Here is a 23939-nt window from a genome sequence, read left to right as displayed (position 1 = left end):
ATCCCTCTGAATCAGAGAGGTACGGGGGGCTGCCTTAATCAATCCCTCTGAATCAGAGAGGTACGGGGAGCTGCCTTAATCAATCCCTCTGAATCAGAGAGGTACGGGGGGCTGTCTTAATCAATCCCTCTGAATCAGAGAGGTACGGGGGGCTGTCTTAATCAATCCCTCTGAATCAGAGAGGTGGGGGGGGGGGGGCTGTCTTAATCAATCCCTCTGAATCAGAGAGGTGAGGGGGGCTGTCTTAATCAATCCCTCTGAATCAGAGAGGTATGGGGGGGCTGCCTTAATCAATCCCTCTGAATCAGAGAGGTACGGGGGGCTGTCTTAATCAATCCCTCTGAATCAGAGAGGTACGGGGGGGCTGTCTTAATCAATCCCTCTGAATCAGAGAGGTGGGGGGGGGGGGGGCTGTCTTAATCAATCCCTCTGAATCAGAGAGGTATGGGGGGCTGCCTTAATCAATCCCTCTGAATCAGAGAGGTGGGGGGGGGGGGGGGGGGCTGTCTTAATCAATCCCTCTGAATCAGAGAGGTACGGGGGGGCTGCCTTAATCAATCCCTCTGAATCAGAGAGGTGTGGGGGGCTGTCTTAATCAATCCCTCTGAATCAGAGAGGTGAGGGGGGCTGCCTTAATCAATCCCTCTGAATCAGAGAGGTATGGGGGGGCTGCCTTAATCAATCCTCTGAATCAGAGAGGTGAGGGGGGGCTGTCTTAATCAACCCTCTGAATCAGAGAGGTGAGGGGGGCTGTCTTAATCAATCCCTCTGAATCAGAGAGGTACGGGGGGCTGTCTTAATCAATCCCTCTGAATCAGAGAGGTACGGCGGGCTGTCTTAATCAATCCCTCTGAATCAGAGAGGTGGGGGGGGCTGTCTTAATCAATCCCTCTGAATCAGAGAGGTACAGGGGGCTGTCTTAATCAATCCCTCTGAATCAGAGAGGTGCGGGGGGCTGCCTTAATCAATCCCTCTGAATCAGAGAGGTACGGGGGGGCTGTCTTAATCAATCCCTCTGAATCAGAGAGGTACGGGGAGCTGCCTTAATCAATCCCTCTGAATCAGAGAGGTGCGGGGGGCTGTCTTAATCAAAACCCTCTGAATCAGAGAGGTGAGGGGGGCTGTCTTAATCAATCCCTCTGAATCAGAGAGGTGCGGGGGGCTGTCTTAATCAAACCCTCTGAATCAGAGAGGTACGGGGAGCTGCCTTAAAACTTCTTGCCACTAGGGGGGTGCCATTTCGACATAGCACAAATGCGTCTCCAAATTAAACTGCCTCGTACTCAATTCTTGCTCGTACAATATGCATATTATTATTACTATTGGATAGAAAACACTCTCTAGTTTCTAAAACCGTTTGAATTATGTCTGTAAGTGAAACAGAACTCGACTTAGAGCACTTTTCCTATGTCTGTGTGAGAATGGCAAATTTGGTCATCTGCTCTGAGACCTGTCTTTAACTTTGCCTGTCTTCTATTGGTTGAGATGCACTGCATACGCCTTCCCCTGGCTGTTAGCGAATAGGGAGAGTTGAAATGGAGTTGCTACGCAGTTCAGAAAGTCTATAAATTGGTTGGAACCGAGGTGTCCTGCCTTTTGGGACTTCGCGCTGACGCAGAGAGGGTCTTGCCATGTCTTTTTAGAAGCCCTGGTTTTAGTAACTAGGTATATCCGGCTCTATTTTTATTCGCTATAGGCTTTAAAGACATCATAATCTTGTTATTCTAAACCGATTTATACCAGTTTATGTCAGTATATAGCGATTTTCGGGCATTTCATTTTGTGACGTTGTATTTCGTTGGGTATCTCTCTCTCGAATGCCATGGTGCACAGCAAATAGCAATGTCGAAGGAAACATTCTCCAACCCAGCAACGATTCTTTTGGCCAACGGACACCTTTCCCAAGATTCTGATGGGAGTTCAGCTAATAGTAAGTACTATTTATGCTGATAATTTGTTGTTCTGTAGAAAAAGTAAAATGTATAAGACGCCATTATTTTCCGTGTAGCGTTGCGCTATCGCACCCTGTATTGTACCCAGTATTGCGCAGTAAGGTTAATTTTAAAAATGTAATTCAGCGATTGCATTAAGAACTAATTTGTCTTTCAATTGCTGTCCACCCTGTATTTTTTAGTCAAGTTTATGATTATTTATTGATTAGACTAGGTGACTGTCCAAGATGGCGACCGACATTTTTCTGGGCAGCTTGGCAACTATTCTCATTGTATAAGCCCGATATGTGCCGCTAAATATGCACATTTTCGAACAAACTCTATATGCATTGTGTAATATGATGTTACAGGACTGTCATCTGAAGAATTCTGAGAAGGTTAGTGAAAAAATTATTATTTTGGTGGTGAATACGTTATCGCTATGTTTGGCTGGAATCAATGCTGTTGTTTGGTTTGCTACTGTGCTAAGCTAATATAACGTTATATTGTGTTTTCGCTGTAAAACACTTATAACATCTGAAATATTGTCTGGATTCACAAGATCTGTGTCTTTCAATTGCTGTACGCTGTGTATTTTTAAGAAATGTTTTATGATGAGTAATTAGGTAATACACGTTGCTCTCTCTAGTTATTCTAGTCGATTTGTGATGGTGGCTGCAATGGTAAACTATGATTTATACCTGAAATATGCACATTTTTCTAACAAAACATATGCTATACAATAAATATGTTATCAGACTGTCATCTGATGAGGTTGTTTCTTGGTTAGTGGCTATTTATATCTTTATTTTGCCGAATTTGTGATAGCTACTGATGCAGTAAGAAAATGGTGGAGTAAAAAAAAAGTTGTCTTTTGCTAACGTGGTTAGCTAATAGATTTACATATTTTGTCTTCCCTGTAAAACATTTTAAAAATCAGAAATGATGGCTTTATTCACAATATCTGTATCTTTCATTTGGTGTCTTGGACTTGTGATTTCATGAACATTTTATTATATGATATCCCTGTGGCTTTAGGCTAGGCTATGCTAGTCAGCTTTTGTGATGGGGGGGATCCCGGATCCGGGTTTGGGAGGTGTGTCAATCCCTCTGAATCAGAGAGGTGCGGGGGGCTGTCTTAATCAAAACCCTCTGAATCAGAGAGGTGAGGGGGGCAGTCTTAATCAATCCCTCTGAATCAGAGAGGTGCGGGGGGCTGTCTTAATCAATCCCTCTGAATCAGAGAGGTACGGGGGGCTGCCTTAATCAATCCCTCTGAATCAGAGAGGTGCAGGGGGCTGCCTTAATCAACATCCACGTCTTCGGCTCTCAGGGAACAGTAGGTTAACTGCCCAACGCTTTAACCACTAGGCTACCTGCCGCTATAGGTGTCTGTCTGCCTGCCTGCCTGCCTGCCTGTCGGTCAGGTGCTATCATGAACGTGGCTGGTTTTGCTCCATTTGAAGCTCTTGGGTACAGTGTGAACTGCGTATTGTCTCTAGCCCATAGTAACGTAAAACGTTATGTCCACAATTCACAGGGAGAGAAAGGAAACACAAGGTAGGAGGGATTCCCTCCACACTTCCTTACAATCGCCTCTCCTCTAGCCAAGCCCTGGGTCGCATTCATTAGGCACCAAACAGAAACACCGTTTTTTGCATTCCTTTGAGATACGTTTTGCTACGGTGTGCCCTAGTGAACACAACCCTGGTAGTTAGTTCCACAGCATCATACTTCCCAGTCAGTCCAGTCCAGTGGTAGGCTGGCTGATAGACTGACTGGCCGGGGGCCAACCACAACAGGCTGCCCATGGCAGGAGGAAGGAGGTGGAGCTGCTGGCTCTGATAAAGAGAGTTTATTGAAACAGTACAGGACTTTCACACACACTGTTGCGGATATGACTGGGGAGCTGGTGGTTCATCATGGTTGTGGTGTGATTGGATGCACATGGGCTCTGAGGCATACATATGGGAGATGAGCATTTTCCTGAGAGGTAAATTAGACAATCACGTTACTGGTGGATGAGGATGATTGAACTTGGATAATACATTTAGTAATAGATACAGATAATGGATAATACATTTAGTAATAGATACGTGCTTCTACACCTGCATTGCTTGCTGTTTGGGGTTTTAGGCTAGGTTTCTGTACAGCACTTTGAGATATCAGCTGATGTAAGAATGGCTTTATAAATACATTTGATTTGATTTGATACAGATAATGGATAATACTTTTGGTAATAAATACGAATAATGGATAATACATTAAGTAATAGATACGAATAATGGATAATACATTTGGTAATAGATATGGATAATGGATAATACATATAGTAATAGATACAGATAATGGATAATACATTTGGTAATAGTTACGAATAATGGATAATACTTTTGGTAATAGATTTGAATAATGGATAATACTTTTGGTAATAGATACGGATAATGGATAACACATTTGGTAATGGATAATACATTTGGTAATAGATCCGAATAATGGATAATACTGTCTGTGTTATGACTGTATGATAAGCTGTTGTGTGTTCCCTGCAGTACAATCCTGGAGGAGGAGAAGGCCCAGCAGGAGGAGAGACTGAGGATGGAGATGAGACGTCAGGTCACTGTGTCCTGGGACTCAGGGGCCTCTGACGAGGCCCCCCCTAAAGTAAGAACCCTAATCCTACCCCCCTAAAGTAAGAACCCCACCCCCCCTAAAGTAAGTTTAAAAAATGCTCTCCTGCTACCAAAAGTCACTTGTATCAAAGTGGCATGTTTTTATGGAGTCCTGTCGGTGGACATTGAAATCAAGGCTGGTCTGGACCCCACCCAAAAAATATTTTAAAAAGACATACGGATAGGACCAAAACAAGACGTCGGCTTAGTGGGAAGTGGCCATCAACAAATAAAGACCTGGAGGAGGGTCTGGGGGGGGGGGGTTTCATTCCAAATGTTCACTCAGACAACTTATTCGGTACTTTGAGAGTCACTTACAGGAATTGCTTAATGTAAGCAGCTGTTGATATTCACCCCTTCTCTTTAAAGGGACAATCCATATGTTTGCATAAATACAAATAGCCATGTCTATGAAGTAATAGCCAGGGCCCGGTTCCCAGATGGCGATGGAACTTAAGCTTATGAGTGTTCTACAGCTGCACCATCGAGAGCATCCTGACCGGTTGCATCACCTGATATGGCAGGTGATGCAACGCCTGGTATGGCAACTGCTCGGGCATCTGACCGTAAGGCGCTAGGGAGGGTAGTACATACGGCCCAGTACATCACTGGTGCCAAGCTTCCTGCCATCCAGGACCTATATAATAGGCGGCGTCACAGGAAAGCCCATAAAATTGTCAGAGACTCCAGTCACCCAAGTCATAGACTGTTTTCTCTGTTACCGCACGGCAAGCGGTACTGGAGCGCCAAGTCTAGGACCAAAAGTCTCCTTAACAGCTTCTACCCCCAAGCCATAAGACTGCTGAACGATTAATCAAATGGCCACCGGACTATGCTACTTGCTGTTTATTATCTATGCATAGTCACTTCACCCCTACCTACAGTTGAAGTCGGAAGTTTACATACACTTAGGTATGTAGTCATTAAAACTCGTTTTTCAACCACTCCACAAATGTCTTGTTAACAAACTATAGTTTTGGCAAGTCGGTTAGGACATCTACTTTGTGCATGACACAATTAATTTTTCCAACAATTGTTTACAGACAGATTATTTCACTTATAATTCACTGCATCACAATTCCAGTGGGTCAGAGGTTTACATACAGTAAGTTGACTGTGCCTTTAAACAGCTTTAAACAACAACAGAAAATTCCAGAAAACGATGTCATGGCTTTAGAAGCTTCTGATAGGCTAATTGACATAATTTGAGTCAATTGGAGGTGTACCTGTGGATGTATCTCAAGGCCTATCTTCAAACTCAGTGCCTCTGCTTGACCTCATGGGAAAATCAAAAGAAATCAGCCAAGACCTCAGAAAAGAAATTGGAGACCTCTAAAAGTCTGGTTCATCCTTGGGAACAATTTCCAAACACCTGAAGGTACCACGTTCATCTGGACAAACAATATTACGCAAGTATAAACACCATGAGACCACATAGCCGTCATACCGCTCAGGAAGGAGACGTGTTCTGTCTCCTAGAGATGAACGTACTTTGGTGCGAAAAGTGCAAATCAATCCCAGAACAACAGCAAAGGACCTTGTGAAGATGCTGGAGGAAACAGGTACAAAAGTATCTATATCCACAGTAAAACGAGTCCTATATCGACATAACTTGAAAGGCCGCTCAGCAAGGATGAAGCCACTGCTCCAAAACCACCATAAAAAATCCAGACTAGGGTTTGCAACTGCACATGGGGACAAATATCATACTTTTTGGAGAGATGTCCTCTAGTCTGATGAAACAAAAATAGAACTGTTTGGCCATAAGGACCATCGCTATGTTTGGAGGAAAAAGGGGGAGGCTTGCAATCCGAAGAACACCATCCCAACCATGAGCACGGGTGTGGCAGCATCATGTTGTGGGGGGTGCTTTGCTGCAGGAGGAACTTGTGCACTTCACAAAATAGATGACATCATGAGGTTTGAAAATGATGTGGATATATTGAAGCAACATCTCAAGACATCAGTCAGGAAGTTAAAGCTTGGTTGCAAATGACCCCAAGCATACTTCCAAAGTTGTGGCTTAAGGACAACAAAGTCAAGGTATTGGAGTGGCCATCACAAAGCCCTGACCTCAATCTCATAGACAACTTGTGGGCAGAACTGAAAAAGCTTGTGCGAGCAAGGAGGCCTACAAACCTGACTCAGTTACACCAGCTCTGTCAGGAGGAATGGGCCAAAATTCACCCAACTTAGTGTGGAAGGCTACCTGAAACGTTTGACCCAAGTTAAACAATTTAAAGGCAATGCTTCCAAATACTAGTAGAAAGAGGAGGAAGGGAAGTGCTACTAAGGTACACAATAGTACATTTTGGTAGATAGAAGGTGCTCTTTGGTAAAAGGGGTAAATTGGTCATCAAAAAGAAAGGAGGACCAAGGCATTGGACCAAGGCACACGCCTTTATTAGTATGGCATGTTCAATAGAAACAGACGCGTTTCGGCTGCATGGCCTTCGTCAGGGAGTACTAATTGAGTGTATGTAAACTTCTCACTGGGAATGTGATGAAAGAAATAAAAGCTCAAATAAATCATTATCTCTACTATTATTCTGACATTTCACATTCTTAAAATAAAGTGGTGATCCTAACTGGCCTAAAACAGAGATTTTGTACTAGGATTTAATTTGACAGGTAATGAACTGTCCATTGATCAGCACAGCAATTGATAAAACAGGACCATGTTTGCAACACGGCCTGACAGCCGCAGACCATGTGTAACCAGACCATGTGTAACCAGACCATGTGTAACCAGACCATGTGTAACCAGACCATGTGTAACCAGACCATGTGTAACCAGACCATGTGTAACCAGACCATGTGTAACCAGACCATATGTAACCTTTGTAACCAGACCATGTGTAACCAGACCATATGTAACCTTTGTAACCAGACCATGTGTAACCAGACCATATGTAACCTTTGTAACCAGACCATGTGTAACCAGACCATATGTAACCTTTGTAACCAGACCATGTGTAACCAGACCATGTGTAACCTTTGTAACCAGACCATGTGTAACCAGACCATGTGTAACCAGACCATGTGTAACCAGACCATGTGTAACCAGACCATGTGTAACCAGACCATGTGTAACCAGACCATGTGTAACCAGACCATGTGTAACCAGACCATGTGTAACCAGACCATATGTAACCTTTGTAACCAGACCATGTGTAACCAGACCATATGTAACCTTTGTAACCAGACCATGTGTAACCAGACCATATGTAACCTTTGTAACCAGACCATGTGTAACCAGACCATGTGTAACCAGACCATGTGTAACCAGACCATGTGTAACCAGACCACGTGTAACCAGACCATGTGTAACCTTTGTAACCAGACCATGTGTAACCAGACCATGTGTAACCTTTGTAACCAGACCATGTGTAACCAGACCATATGTAACCTTTGTAACCAGACCATGTGTAACCAGACCATGTGTAACCTTTGTAACCAGACCATGTGTAACCTTTGCCAGCCCAGGACGTCCACATCCAGCTTCTTCACCTGTGGGATCGTCTGAGGGGGAGGGGGGTGCTGGGGTGTATTTCTGTCTGTAATGACGCCCTTTTGTGGGCAAAACTTATTCTGATTGGCTGGTCCTGGCTCCCCAGTGGCCACCCATTTTTGTGCCCCTGCCCAGTCATGTGCAATTTAAAGATTAGGGCATAATGAATTTATTTCAATTGACAGATTTCCTTCTATGAACTGTAACTCAGTAAAATCTTTGAAATTGTTGCATGTTGCATCTATAATTTTGTTCGGTATACAATAGACCAACATTGCTATTGTAGTAGGTGAATGCTGTGTGCTGAAAAACCTTGGTAGAGCCTGGGTGGAGTAGGCGTTGTGGTGCTCATGTGAATGTCCTTGCTTTTTCAGCTTCAAACCAATGCATACTCACATAAAACTTTAGTTTTTTGTTTTTAATAGTTTAGTTACTAGTTTGTGGGATTCAACGTCTGTGTTTTTTATGTGTAATGATTGTATATTCTCCATAAATAGTTTCCTCATCTAAGAATAATAAAGCTTTCTTATCTGATTTTATCTCTGGATATGGGATAGAGCGCCATCCTATGGTTGGAATGTAGATACATGTCAAGCATGCCATTGTGTACAAGATTTCTACAAAGGATAGCTTGGTGCTTTGCATCTAAAAGTCGATTAAGACTGTGGTTACAGTGTAAACATATTTCTGAGGTGTCCTAGTGGTTAGAGCATTGGCCCAGTAACCAAAAGGTTGCTGGATCAAATCCCCGAGCTGACAAGGTAAAAATCTGTCATTCTGCCCCCGACAAAGGCAGTTAACCCACTGTTCCCTGGCCGTGGATGTTGATTAAGGCAGCCCCCGCACCTCTCTGATTCAGAGGGGTTGGGTTAAAAGCAGAAGACACATTTCAGTTGAAGGCAATGTTGTACAACTGACTAGGTATCCCCCTTAGATATTTTAGGTAGCTAGATACAATGACTCTCATTCCCTGTCCAATAGATGGGGATCACAACCTGTAGAAAGTCTATCTATCCCATGTGTACTTCAGTATGCTTACTGCATGATCTGTCACTCCCTCTCTGAGCAGCCTAGCAGACCTGGTTACCCCAGCCCTCGGTCTAGTGAAGGATTCTACCCCAGCCCTCAGCATGCTGGACAGCTCAACCATTACCAGGTACTATACTATACTATACTATACTATACTATACTATACTATACTACTGTACTATACTACTGTACTATACTACTATACTACGGTACTATACTACTGTACTATACTATAACATACTATGCTACTGTACTATAATATACTATACATTACTATACTAACTTACTTACTAACACACTTTTAACACAGAGAATGAGTGCCGATAGACATGGCAGCTCTGCTTCTAGCTCCTAAGCAACTTTGCAGTATTTTGTCTTTTTGTGTGTTATTTCTTACATTACTAGCCCAGAATGTTTTTTGTGTCATTACATACATCCGGAAATAACTTTTGGATATCATAATGGCGGTAACTCACCAGCATTACGACCTTCCCGAATTGGATCCTTTGTTCGTAACCCCCCAGGGCAATTGAACTCATCCCAGAGGTTGCTCCAAGATGCCGACGTAGGTGAAGAGGAATTCTGAGTGGACTTCCAGTCCGACTCAGGAGGTGTGCACACCATCCACCGCTTACGAGTATATTACTTGCTCATGTTCAGTCTCTGGATAATAAAGTAGACGAGCTCAGGGCGAGGACCTCCTTCCAGAGAGACATCAGGGGCTGTAACATACTCTGTTTCACAGAATCATGGCTCTCTCTCGTGATATACTGTCCCCGTCCATACAGCCAGCTGGGTTCTCAGTACATCGCGCAGACAGGAATAAAGAACTCTCCGGGAAGAAGAAAGGCTGTGGTGTATGTTTCATGATTAACTACTCATGGTGTGATTGTGATAACATACAGAAACTCAGGTTCTTTTGTTTGCACGACCTAGAATACCTCACAATCAAATGCAGACCGTATTACCTCCCAAGAGAATTCTCTTCGGTTATAGTCACGGCCGTGTATATTCCCCCTCAAGCCGATACCACGACGGCCCTCAAGGAACTACACTGGACTTTGTGCAAACTGGAAACTACATATCCTGAGGCCGCATTTATTGTAGCTGGGGATTTTAACAAAGCAAATTTGAGGAAAACACTACCGAAGTTCTATCAACACATTGACTGTAGTACTCATGCTGGAAAAACGCTGGACCACTGTTACTCCCCCTTCCGGGATGCCGACAATAAAATACCAAATTCCAAATATGATTGAATACAAACAGTGTAGTTATTCCCTCCGTAAGGTAATCAAACAGACAAAAATGTCAGTGCAGAGACAAAGTAGAGTTGCAATTCAACGGCTCAGACACGAGACGTATGTGGCAGGGTCTTCAGACAATCGCAGATTACAAAGGGAAAACCAGAGTCTTGCTCCCGGACAAGCTAAACACCTTCTTCGCCCACTTTGAGGATAACACAGTTCCACCGACGTGGCTCGCTCCCAAGGACTGTGGGCTCTCGTTCTCCGTGGCTGACGTGCGTAAGACATTTAAGCGTGTTAACCCTCGCAAGGCTGACGGCCCGGACGGCATCCCTAGCTGCGTCCTCAGAGCATGCGTAAGACCAGCTGGCGGGAGTGTTTACGGACATATTCAATCTCTCCCTATCCCAGTCTACTGTCCCCACATGCTTCAAGATGTCCACCATTGTTCCTGTACCCAAGAAGCTAAGGTAACAACTAAATGACTATCGCCCCATAGCACTCAATTCTGTCATCATGAAGTGCTTTGAGAGACTCCTCGGGGTCCTGGGTCTGAACCCCGCCCTGTGCAACTGGGCCCTGGACTTCCTGACGGGCCGCCCCCAGGTGGTGAAGTTCGGAAACAACACCTCCACTTCGCTGATCCTCAACACAGGGTCCCCACAAGGGTGCGTGCTCAGCCCCCTCCTGTACTTCCTGTTCACCCATGACTCACACCTCCAACTCAATCATCAAGTTTGCAGACGACACAACAGTAGTAGTCTTGATTACCAACAATGACAAAACAGCCTACAGGGAGGAGGTGAGGGCCCTGGCGGAGTGGTGCCAGGAAAATAACCTCAACGTCAACAAAACGAAGAAGCTAATCGTGGACTTCAGGAAACAGCAGAGAGAGCACGCCCCTATCCACATCGACAGGACCGCAGTGGAGAAGGTGGAAATCTTCAAGTTCCTCTGCGTACACATCATTGACAATCTGAAATGGTCCACCCACACAGACAGCGTTGTGAAATGGTCCAACCAAAGGAGGCTGAAGCAATTCGTCTTGGCCCCTAAGACCCTCACAAACTTTTACAGATGCACAATTGAGAGCATCCTGTCGGGCTGTATCACCGCCTGGTACGGAAACTGCACCGCCTGCAACCACAGGGCTCTCCATAGGGTGGTGTGGTCTGCCCAACGCATCACCGGGGGCACACTGCCTACCCTCCAGGACACCTACAGCACCCGATGTCACAGGAAGTCTGTATTCTATTTGACTGTATTTTAGTCAATGCCACTCGGACATTGCAGGTCCTAATATTTATATATTTCTTAATTCCATTCTTTTACTTTTAGATTTGTGTATTGTTGTGAATTGTTAGATTCTACTGCACTGTTGGAGCTAGGAACACAAGAATATCGAATACACCCGCAATAACATCTGCTGAATATGTGTATGTGACCAATAAAATGTGATTTTGATTTACTGTGTATTACCCATAGAATTAGAATGGGGTTCCACGTCTCTTCTATTGATTCTATATCTGTGGTATTACTGTTTATTACTTTATACCGTTACCATTATATATCTGAACCATTTCCATTGATAATAAGGTACTGACAATACTGGTTTAGTAAATGTACTTAAATGGAGCTGTCTTCGTGAATATTTTTCTAGCTACTTGGCAGTGGTTTGGTTCTTACTAGCTAGTGGTAGACAGACAGTGGACAGTTACATGGACAGACAGTGGACAGTGTTACATGGACAGACAGTGGACAGTGTTACATGGACAGACAGTGGACAGTGTTACATGGACAGACAGTGGACAGTGTTACATGGACAGACAGTGGACAGTGTTACATGGACAGTGTTACATGGACAGACAGTGGACAGAGACTGAGAACGTGATCACCTTTATCATCTTGTGTAAAATGGTGAATTTACGGTGACGTGACTTGCTTGCCCTCTCTCTATCTTCCCATGGCAGCTGAGCTGAAATAGTGAATGCATTGAGAATGAGAAATGATATCTCCCCAAACTAAGTTATTTTACAGCACCTCAGCTCCCCATAATACATTGCTGACAGCGCGAATTTCCTGTAACACTTTTTCAAACTGCTGGCATTGTTGACTTAAGGCAGATTCCATCTGCGGAAAAATCCACTCTCAGATTCTGTTGTTACCGTGCTCGACTATTATCGCCTTAAAAGGCGTTCTGTGTGCCGGTATGCATATTTATAGGTCATTGTCTTTTATTTTCAGGTCAGTTATTTTTAGGATATTTATCAGCCAGTGCTAATGTCACATGTCACATATAGGTCATGTCACATATAGGCCATGTCAGCCATGTCACATATAGGCTCAGATATACATTAAGTCCCAGAGGTCTTTGTGTCTGGAGGGTAAATAATGAGGTACTGCGTTATACTGAAAGCTAAGTGTTTCTCTGTCCCCTGAAATGCTAACTTGGGCCTATGTTATATGATGAACAGCTTTGCCTCACAGACAATACTTTTGTATCATCACAATCCTCTCTCCAAACAAAATGGGGTTTTCACCTGTCGTCTGTCCTACCATATCCAGGTTGGGTACCCTGGCCCCCACGGCATTCCCGCTATGCACAGTGGAGGGTACTCTCCCCAGGCCGGTGTTCTGGACCCTCAGGAGGCCTGGAACCACCACCGACCAGGAGACGTCCCCATGTGGTCCCCCAACATGGAGGTGAGAGAGAGCTCCACAAAAATATACATGTGTACTCTCCTTACTATGTGGTTTTGCCAATTGTATTCAGGTGAAATTGCTGAATTTCATCAGCTATTGTCTGAGCTTGGTACATCTCTAGCAATCACAGATGAGGCTTAATACTAATCCACTATCCTCTCTAACTCCCTCTCCCTCAATCCCCCTCTCCTTCCCTCCCCCTCTGCCTGTCTTTCCCTCTCCCAGGACGGAGGTGCGTTGGACATGCGTGGTCTGGGCCAGGCGCTGCCCCCCCACCTGATGGAGGAGAGGCTGATGCAGCAGCAGCAGCAGATGGAGGAGGACCAGCGCTGGTTGGAGCAGGAGGAGTGCTTCCTGGTAAAGCCTACCGTATGCTTCCAAATCGAAACAGTTTGTGATGTTTTTATCCATTTTGGTCTTCGGCAGGTTTTTTTTGGGGCTGTTCGATCGCACAACATTTTTTATTGAGGCTTATTGGAGCTTGGTAGCTGAAGTTTACGCCCCTTCGTCAGTGATTGGTCAACAGTAGGGATTTGTCAAATTAAATGTTTGTTGTCATTCAACGACAGAAGACTAGTTTTCATGCACATTTTTTCACTTATGAAATACTGCACCAAACATTAGTTAGATGTAAAATTGCACAACTAAGTCCTCCTCTACAAAAATGTCAAAATTAAGGAGAGATTTCTTGAGTTGTGTTAGATTAATTCTGACTATTTTGAGGAAGCGGTACTTGTCTCAAAAGGGACAAAAGGTAGCATTGCCGCTTTTTTCTAGTTTTTTAAACGACTGTATTTTAAGTATGCGAGCGAGCAGAGACGTTCACTCCGCCTAGCTATGTATGCAGACGCCTTAACAGACCCTTATTCACCACCTACTGACACACACGCGCACCGTCCTGAGAGAAAGGAAGAGAGAGATAGGTTGAGAACCAGCGCTGGCTGGAGCAGAAGGAGATCTTCCTGGTAACAGCCTCTTATCGACCTTATTCACCCAGTACCATCTGGCTACTTCATCTTTTACCCCACACTGGCTCCCTCTCGCTATCATGCTAAAACACCAGCTAATACACTCTCAATCTCACCTTTGGTTATTTGGATCCCCAATTAGGATGTGTATTAGCAACAGCACCTTTCATCCTCTGTTTGTACCTCACTAACTCCTACTGAATAGAAACATATGCTCTCTACCTCAGTCTACACCCTTGTTGTCAATCACCTGATCCTTGTGACTGAGAGACATACTCTCTCTACGTAAGATTTAATGTCAATTTAATGTTTTTTAACCTTTCATTTATCAGGTAGTTATACAGAGACCAAGGTGTCTTTTACAGATGAGCCCTGAATTACAGAAATTACATAAAATACACACATCAATATAAATGCAAAATGCAAACAGGAAGAAAAACACGGTCATAAAAAGTTGACCTAGAGACACCAGAACATCACATTCATCTGTAATAAGATCCTCAATCAGCCTTCTGAGTTGACCTAGAGACACCAGAACATCACATTCATCTGTAATAAGATCCTCAATCAGCCTTCTGAGTTGACCTAGAGACACCAGAACATCACATTCATCTGTAATAAGATCCTCAATCAGCCTTCTGAGTTGACCTAGAGACACCAGAACATCACATTCATCTGTAATAAGATCCTCAATCAGCCTTCTGAATTGACCTAGAGACACCAGAACATCACATTCATCTGTAATAAGATCCTCAATCAGCCTTCTGAGTTGACCTAGAGACACCAGAACATCACATTCATCTGTAATAAGGTCCTCAATCAGCCTTCTGAGTTGACCTAGAGACACCAGAACATCACATTCATCTGTAATAAGATCCTCAATCAGCCTTCTGAGTTGACCTAGAGACACCAGAACATCACATTCATCAGTAATAAGGTCCTCAATCAGCATTCTGAGTTGACCTAGAGACACCAGAACATCACATTCATCAGTAATAAGATCCTCAATCAGCCTTCTGAGTTGACCTAGAGACACCAGAACATCACATTTATGAACATTTAGAAGATCTTTCCAGAAATAAGGACGGGACCTTCTATATTTTATTCTCAGCTTCGTAATTTACTATTTATTACATTTTTTATGTTACCTTTATTTAACTAGGCAAATCAGTTAAGAACAAATTCTTATTTACAATGACGGACGACGTTGGGCCAATTGTGCGCCGCCCTATGGGACTCCCAATCACGGCCAGATGTGATGCAGCCTGGATTCAAACCAGGGACTGCATTGATGCCCCTTGCACTGAGATGCAGTGCCTTAGCCCGCTGCGCCACTCAGGAGCCCTAATCAATATGCTTTTTAAAAGACAGATATTAATCTATCCAGATGCTCAGATATTTGTGAGGAGGGACATGATCAATATGGACACCATCCAAAATACATAATAAAATAAATCATCCGTTCATTTTGCACTCTAAAGAACAATATATACTTAGTTTTACCTGCAGTCAATACTAATTTCAAGTCAATAAGGTTTTTCTGTAATTCAATGAAGGCAGACTGTAGTTCAAATAGAGCCTGGTCAACCGTGGGGGCCATAGCATAGACAACAGTGTTGTCGGAATACAAGTGCAGGTTACAAGTCAATATTGTTAATGTTAACAGTAAAAGGTACAGAACCCAAAATGGACCCCTGCAGGACACCTTTCGTTGTGTCCAGAACCTGATTTAAAACCATCAGTAGATACACATTGAGTTCAATCTGTCAAGTAATTTTTAAAGCAGTTACATGCAGCCTGATCTAGGCCAATTTGAGGGGGGCAGGAGTACAATGATTCAGCAGGCAGGGGGGCAGAGAGCTGCAGCAGAAATGGATCAAGCATATCAGCCCCAGCGGATTTTTTTTTACATCAATCTTAAGCAAGGCAACTAGCACATCACAGATAGTAAATTGTTGAAATGAAAACAAAGATTAACTAGAAGTTGACGGGTTAACTGTCAAGTCAGCTAGAGGCGGGCAGAGGGAAGAGCAGTCGATTGACTGACCAGGGTCAATTAAACCACTGTTTCTCTCAAATAAAAAGCCTGCCGAGATGATAAATGATTAAAAGCATCACTTATCCCATTCTTCTCATTTATGATGCCAGATTCAGACAGAACTTGCTTAGCAGGGAAGAAGAGGAATTTGTACGCTTCCGTGCATTTACTGTTTTCAAAAATGAAGGATCACCAGCGGTTTAAGATAGAGCTTTAAAAGTATTTTTGATTTAGCTTTCTTAATCAAGATAGTACATCTGTTTCTCAGTTTGTCTGAAATATTGACCGTCTACTACAGAGTCAGTTTTCCTTGCTTTGACCCAGGCCTGAGTTCTCATCTGGATGACAGATAGATCTAACCTTTGGTTTTCTTTCAGAGCTATGAATTGTTTCAAAGGGGCGTGTTCATCTGGAGGAATAAATATTGAGGAGAAATGTTGTAGAGCCAACGCAGGGTCAGGAATACAGGAGACAGAGTAGAACATGGCATGTTAGAACCTTACCTTTGTTAAATGTCCCTTAATTAAACGAAAAGTCGTGTTTTTGCTGATTGGTATCTCTAATACATATTATGGGATAATGATCACTGAGATCATATGCAAATACCCCACTAGACAAATATTTATGGTGGTTATTAGTAAGAATTCACATTTAGCCTTGTGGATTTTGAGATCAATTGAGTATTATCCAGAGCAACTTACAGTTAGTGCATTCATCTTAAGATAGCTGGGTGGAGACAACCACTGATCACATTTAGTGCATTCATCTTCAGATAGCTGGGTGGAGACAACCACTGATCACATTTAGTGCATTCATCTTCAGATAGCTGGGTGGAGACAACCACTGATCACATTTAGTGCATTCATCTTCAGATAGCTGGGTGGAGACAACCACTGATCACATTTAGTGCATTCATCTTCAGATAGCTGGGTGGAGACAACCACTGATCACAGTTAGTGCATTCATCTTCAGATAGCTGGGTGGAGACAACCACTGATCACATTTAGTGCATTCATCTTCAGATAGCTGGGTGGAGACAACCACTGATCACATTTAGTGCATTCATCTTCAGATAGCTGGGTGGAGACAACCACTGATCACATTTAGTGCATTCATCTTCAGATAGCTGGGTGGAGACAACCACTGATCACATTTAGTGCATTCATCTTCAGATAGCTGGGTGGAGACAACCACTGATCACATTTAGTGCATTCATCTTCAGATAGCTGGGTGGAGACAACCACTGATCACAGTTATAGTAAATACACTTGGGTTTGCTTTTATTTTATTCAATGAACTGTTATCCAGTCAGTCTCTCCCAGAAGCATCATATCAGTAGTATGCCGCTGACTGTTTAGTTGGGGTAAACATCTGGATTGGATTACAGTGTCACGCACACTAGTGTTTTCTCTACTAGCTCAATCTTTAGCCCGTCCCCCTCCTGGGGTTGTTTGTCTCTGCTGGAGGAGATCCAGATCATTGTTGTTTTCATTCAGTGAAATAAGGTGGGAAGAGTGATCTTCTCCCTAGCTGTTTGATATGGAGAGAAAACAAAGCTGTAAAGGTGCGTGGGTGGTGTGTGTCTGTGTGTGAATGTGTCAGAGAGACCCGAACTCTGACCACAAACTCATCTCCTGAGGGAAAATCAGGGATCAGTCAGCATTCTAGAACCCTTCTCTTTTCTCTGGAGAGCTAGACTCTCTGGAGAGCTAGAGGATGGTTAAAGATGACAGTAGTGCTACCTAGCTGCTGTTGGCTTTACATTTCATATTTAATAGTCATACAATCATATGATCCATGTCCAGAATAGGCCATCTACATTGTTTGAGCAATATATTGAAAATGACCTTCGTGGAAATAACACATTGATAAAGGATACAATTTGTGGCCCTTGAAAATGTTTGTTTGTGGTATTGGCGCGTCCAACAAGACAATTGCATAGGACTTAAGAGTTTTCTAAACTGGATTTAAGGGGATCTTTAACAGTTCTGGTATTTGAGCAGCCAGCCTCTGTGATAACAGTCCCTCCCCACCCCTTCATGATCCCTCTCCCTACCAGAAGGCTTTCCTGTGGAAAATATTTTGGTCTGCGTCTGTTTATCCACAGCCCCGGCCAGCCAGGGTTCAGAAAGAGAGCAATCATTAATGCTGCCGGTTTCATTTGGCCGCCAGATATTGTGGTGAAGATGGGTGGAAATCTCAGCCAGTGTTCATGCTGTTCTCAGAATTAGAAAGATCCTTTAGGCAGATCTGGCAACGGAACCGACAACACTGACGTGGTCTTCCTTTGTATACCTTAGCCACTGTAGCATTTAGACATTCACTATCTTTATTCATGTGATTTGTGTGAAATATTTGGTTTCATATGATTATGTATTCCTGTACACAAATAAGGGTTGAGATCGTCAACTGGGAGAAAGTAAAGGAGGGAGGGAGGGAGAGAGGGAGAGAGGGAGAGAGGGAGAGAGGGAGAGAGGGAGAGAGAGAAGGAGGTCTGGCACAGAGCAAGAGGAGTCTGCTGTGCGATCAGTCTCTGCATGAATCCGTCAGACACGTTTAAGCCTTCCTCATCCAGCAGCAGAAACTTCAGACTGTTTGTTGTCTCACTCTGCCGATGGGACCACCGCTTTCCACAGAGCTCAGAGGATGCACCTTTTCAAGTCCTGCTTTGGAAAACCGGTACAGATCATGGCTGGGAAGGGGTGGTGGTTGTTTAGGTGGCTTTCTGTGTGGATTTGTACTGCTGGTACTTGGATACCTGGAAAGATGTTTAACTCTCAACAAGGTGCTCCTGAAGCTCTGAGGATTCCTTCTGTGCATATAGTTATCTCACTGCACTGTCTGTGTTTGCATATCTTTGTGGTCAGTCAGGGTGGCATAAATATATTTTAGATTCTACTGGATGGATGATTGGTTGATTTGGTATTGTTTGTTGGTAGCAGGGAATGAGGGTTAACACAGCAAGATAAAAGAACAGATCCGTTTCAAACGGAATTGTGAGTTCTATGCTCTCATGGAATTAAACACTAGCGAGAAATCGGCAGTCATTTCATCTTATGTTGTAAGAAACAGACTCTATAGTATTCTATTTAAAGGCTACTGTAACAATGGTTTTAGTGATAAATGAGGTTTTAATCTTTGAGGTTGTGGTTATGAGGTGGTCAGATGTAGCTAGCTAGTTCTCTGACCCTCTGCTATGTGTTCTCGTCAGAAGCCAGAATCCAGGAACTCGCGGGGCAGCATTGACAGGGAGGACTGCAGTCTCCAGGGGCCGGTGAGTTTCCCATGACCCACCGTTTGTTTAGGTTCATACCCCCAGAGGGACGGAGCAGGAAATATTGTTTTTCAATAAACCAATGTATTTATTAAATTTTTCCATTTCAATAATTCTTCCAACAGACATTTTGTCTGAATTTTATAGCGCTGGCCTCAGTAATATACACATATACTACCTTAGTAATATACACATATACCACCTCAGTAATATACACATATACTACCTCAGTAATATACACATATACTACCTCAGTAATATACACATATACCACCTCAGTAATATACACATATACCACCTCAGTAATATACACATATACTACCTCAGTAATATACACATATACTACCTCAGTAATATACACATATACTACCTTAGTAATATACACATATACTACCTCAGTAATATACACATATACTACCTCAGTAATATACACATATACTACCTCAGTAATATACACATATACTACCTTAGTAATATACACATATACTACCTTAGTAATATACACATATACCACCTCAGTAATATACACATATACTACCTCAGTAATATACACATATACTACCTTAGTAATATACACATATACTACCTTAGTAATATACACATATACTACCTCAGTAATATACACATATACCACCTCAGTAATATACACATATACCACCTCAGTAATATACACATATACTACCTTAGTAATATACACATATACTACCTTAGTAATATACACATATACTACCTCAGTAATATACACATATACCACCTCAGTAATATACACATATACTACCTTAGTAATATACACATATACTACCTTAGTAATATACACATATACTACCTCAGTAATATACACATATACTACCTTAGTAATATACACATATACTACCTCAGTAATATACACATATACTACCTTGGGGATGTTCGGTCCTGGTCCTGGAGGTCCCAAACACGTATGTTTTGTCTTTCTACCTGGTAGTTAATTGCACTCACCTGGTGTCCCAGGTCTGAGTTAGTCCCTTGTTAGAAGGACAGAAAACCAGAAGGGTTTCAGCCCTCCTGGACCGATATTGAACAGCCCTGTTCAAGCTGGACACTCTGAACCAGCCCAGTCCCACTAGGCCGACATATTGGGACTAGGGAGGGTGGGAACTGAACTGTGGCAACAGTTTCTCATGCCATCATCTCTCTCTGCTGCTGGATAATCTTTAAAAACAGGCGTCAGCTATAGAACACCCACAAACCAACCAGACCCATTTACACAGTAATTACAGAACAAAACTGTGGGTCTCTGCTCTGAGAAGAGGAAACATCCGAATGTAGAGGGGGGAAGAAAACACCATAGTGTGTTAAAATCAAGAGAGAAGAGGGTTTTGGGGAGGAGCTGGAGAAATGTAGCTGTCTGCTTGTCTCTGAGGGTCTGAGATATGCTGTGCTGTTAGCCACATGGTACCCACAACAACACTGAAACACACTGGGCCCATGGGAAGCCCTAATCCAGAGTGCTGTTGGAAAAGCACAGTCAGCCAGCCAGACAGACAGAAAAGTGCCAGTGTGCCTTTCTAATCATTTGTTTGTGTTTCTATGTTTCCCCTCAGACAGGAAACATATACCAACCAGTGGGACTGGGGAAACCAGGTAAGACAGTCCTCAGCACATATGTCACTACACATACTGGAATGGCAACATGAGTCTATCTACTCTGTGTGTTCTGATATTCATGTATCTTTCTCTCTTTTAGACACACACACACACACACACACACACACACACACACACACACACACACACACACACACACACACACACACACAAACAGACACACACACACACACACAAACAGACACACACACACACACACACACAGACACACACACATTAACTCTCCTCCTTCCTCTCTCACTCCTCTCAGAGCATGTGGCCCCTCCTAAGAAGCCTCCTCGTCCTGGAGCCCCCAGCCACCTGGGCAGTCTGGCCAGCCTCAACCCTGTAGACAGCTACAACGAGGGGGTCAAGGTACAGCAACACTCACAGCACCAAGACAACACTGTCTTAATGTCTTACTCCAGGGTCACCATCACAGCACCAAGACAACACTGTCTTAATGTCTTACTCCAGGGTCACCATCACAGCAACACAGCACCAAGACAACACTGTCTTAATGTCTTACTCCAGGGTCACCATCACAGCAACACAGCACCAAGACAACACTGTCTTAATGTCTTACTCCAGGGTCACCATCACAGCAACACAGCACCAAGACAACACTGTCTTAATGTCTTACTCCAGGGTCACCATCACAGCAACACAGCACCAAGACAACACTGTCTTAATGTCTTACTCCAGGGTCACCATCACAGCACCAAGACAACACTGTCGTAATGTCTTACTCCAGGGTCACCATCACAGCACCAAGACAACACTGTCTTAATGTCTTACTCCAGGGTCACCATCACAGCACCAAGACAACACTGTCTTAATGTCTTACTCCAGGGTCACCATCACAGCACCAAGACAACACTGTCTTAATGTCTTACTCCAGGGTCACCATCACAGTACCAAGACAACACTGTCTTAATGTCTTACTCCAGGGTCACCATCACAGCACCAAGACAACACTGTCTTAATGTCTTACTCCAGGGTCACCATCACAGCACCAAGACAACACTGCCTTAATGTCGTGCTCCAGGGTCACCATCACAGTACCAAGACAACACTGTCTTAATGTCTTGCTCCAGGGTCACCATCACAGTACCAAGACAACACTGTCTTAATGTCTTACTCCAGGGTCACCATCACAGTACCAAGACAACACTGTCTTAATGTCTTACTCCAGGGTCACCATCACAGCACCAAGACAACACTGTCTTAATGTCTTACTCCAGGGTCACCATCACAGCACCAAGACAACACTGTCTTAATGTCTTACTCCAGGGTCACCATCACAGTACCAAGACAACACTGTCTTAATGTCTTACTCCAGGGTCACCATCACAGTACCAAGACAACACTGTCTTAATGTCTTACTCCAGGGTCACCATCACAGCACCAAGACAACACTGTCTTAATGTCTTACTCCAGGGTCACCATCACAGTACCAAGACAACACTGTCTTAATGTCTTACTCCAGGGTCACCATCACAGTACCAAGACAACACTGTCTTAATGTCTTACTCCAGGGTCACCATCACAGTACCAAGACAACACTGTCTTAATGTCTTACTCCAGGGTCACCATCACAGCACCAAGACAACACTGTCTTAATGTCTTACTCCAGGGTCACCATCACAGTACCAAGACAACACTGTCTTAATGTCTTACTCCAGGGTCACCATCACAGTACCAAGACAACACTGTCTTAATGTCTTACTCCAGGGTCACCATCACAGTACCAAGACAACACTGCCTTAATGTCTTACTCCAGGGTCACCATCACAGTACCAAGACAACACTGTCTTAATGTCTTGCTCCAGGGTCACCATCACAGTACCAAGACAACACTGTCTTAATGTCTTACTCCAGGGTCACCATCACAGTACCAAGACAACACTGTCTTAATGTCTTACTCCAGGGTCACCATCACAGTACCAAGACAACACTGTCTTAATGTCTTACTCCAGGGTCACCATCACAGTACCAAGACAACACTGTCTTAATGTCTTACTCCAGGGTCACCATCACAGCACCAAGACAACACTGTCTTAATGTCTTACTCCAGGGTCACCATCACAGCTTGGTTGAGCGTGGTCCTACATTTGTTTGTGCTATTTGTATTTAGTATGGATATCCATTAGTTCCTGCCAAGGCAGCAGCTACTCTTCCTGGGGTTTATTATGGATCTCCATTAGTTCCTGCCAAGGCAGCAGCTACTCTTCCTGGGGTTTATTATGGATCCCCATTAGTTCCTTCCAAGGCAGCAGCTACTCTTCCTGGGGTTTATTATGGATCCCCATTAGTTCCTTCCAAGGCAGCAGCTACTCTTCCTGGGGTTTATTATGGATCCCCATTAGTTCCTTCCAAGGCAGCAGCTACTCTTCCTGGGGGTTATTACGGATCCCCATTAGTTCCTTCCAAGGCAGCAGCTACTCTTCCTGGGGTTTATTATGGATCCCCATTAGTTCCTGACAAGGCAGCAGCTACTCTTCCTGGGGGTTATTACGGATCCCCATTAGTTCCTTCCAAGGCAGCAGCTACTCTTCCTGGTGTTTATTATGGATCTCCATTAGTTCCTGACAAGGCAGCAGCTACTCTTCCTGGGGGTTATTACGGATCCCCATTAGTTCCTTCCAAGGCAGCAGCTACTCTTCCTGGTGTTTATTATGGATCCCCATTAGTTCCTGACAAGGCAGCAGCTACTCTTCCTGGGGGTTATTACGGATCCCCATTAGTTCCTTCCAAGGCAGCAGCTACTCTTCCTGGGGTCCAAACATATTAAATAATTTACATTACATATAAAACAAAAGATAAAACAGTACATCATATAACATTATTACACCACTACATATCTACAATACAAAATGTTTAATTCCACCATACAACAATATCACAATGTGTGAGTATGCATGTGTCTGTACCTTTGTG

The 23939-nt window shown here is 43.6% G+C and overlaps 1 protein-coding gene across 1 annotated transcript in view; it reads left to right on the top strand.

Moving 5' to 3' along the window:
• LOC120022156 (focal adhesion kinase 1-like) overlaps positions 1 to 23939 on the top strand; it is a 249631-nt gene that overhangs the window by 211749 nt on the left and 13943 nt on the right. Inside the window, exons 23-29 of the mRNA XM_038966022.1 lie at positions 4484 to 4595; positions 9184 to 9270; positions 12956 to 13093; positions 13319 to 13450; positions 19311 to 19373; positions 20957 to 20996; positions 21271 to 21374. Of these exons, the coding sequence (XP_038821950.1) occupies positions 4484 to 4595; positions 9184 to 9270; positions 12956 to 13093; positions 13319 to 13450; positions 19311 to 19373; positions 20957 to 20996; positions 21271 to 21374 (676 nt within the window). The remainder of the gene's footprint in view (positions 1 to 4483; positions 4596 to 9183; positions 9271 to 12955; positions 13094 to 13318; positions 13451 to 19310; positions 19374 to 20956; positions 20997 to 21270; positions 21375 to 23939) is intronic.

Source organism: Salvelinus namaycush, chromosome 27 (genome assembly GCF_016432855.1).
Source record: "Salvelinus namaycush isolate Seneca chromosome 27, SaNama_1.0, whole genome shotgun sequence".
Lineage (NCBI taxonomy): Eukaryota > Metazoa > Chordata > Actinopteri > Salmoniformes > Salmonidae > Salvelinus > Salvelinus namaycush.
This window is presented reverse-complemented; position numbering and strand designations above follow the sequence as displayed.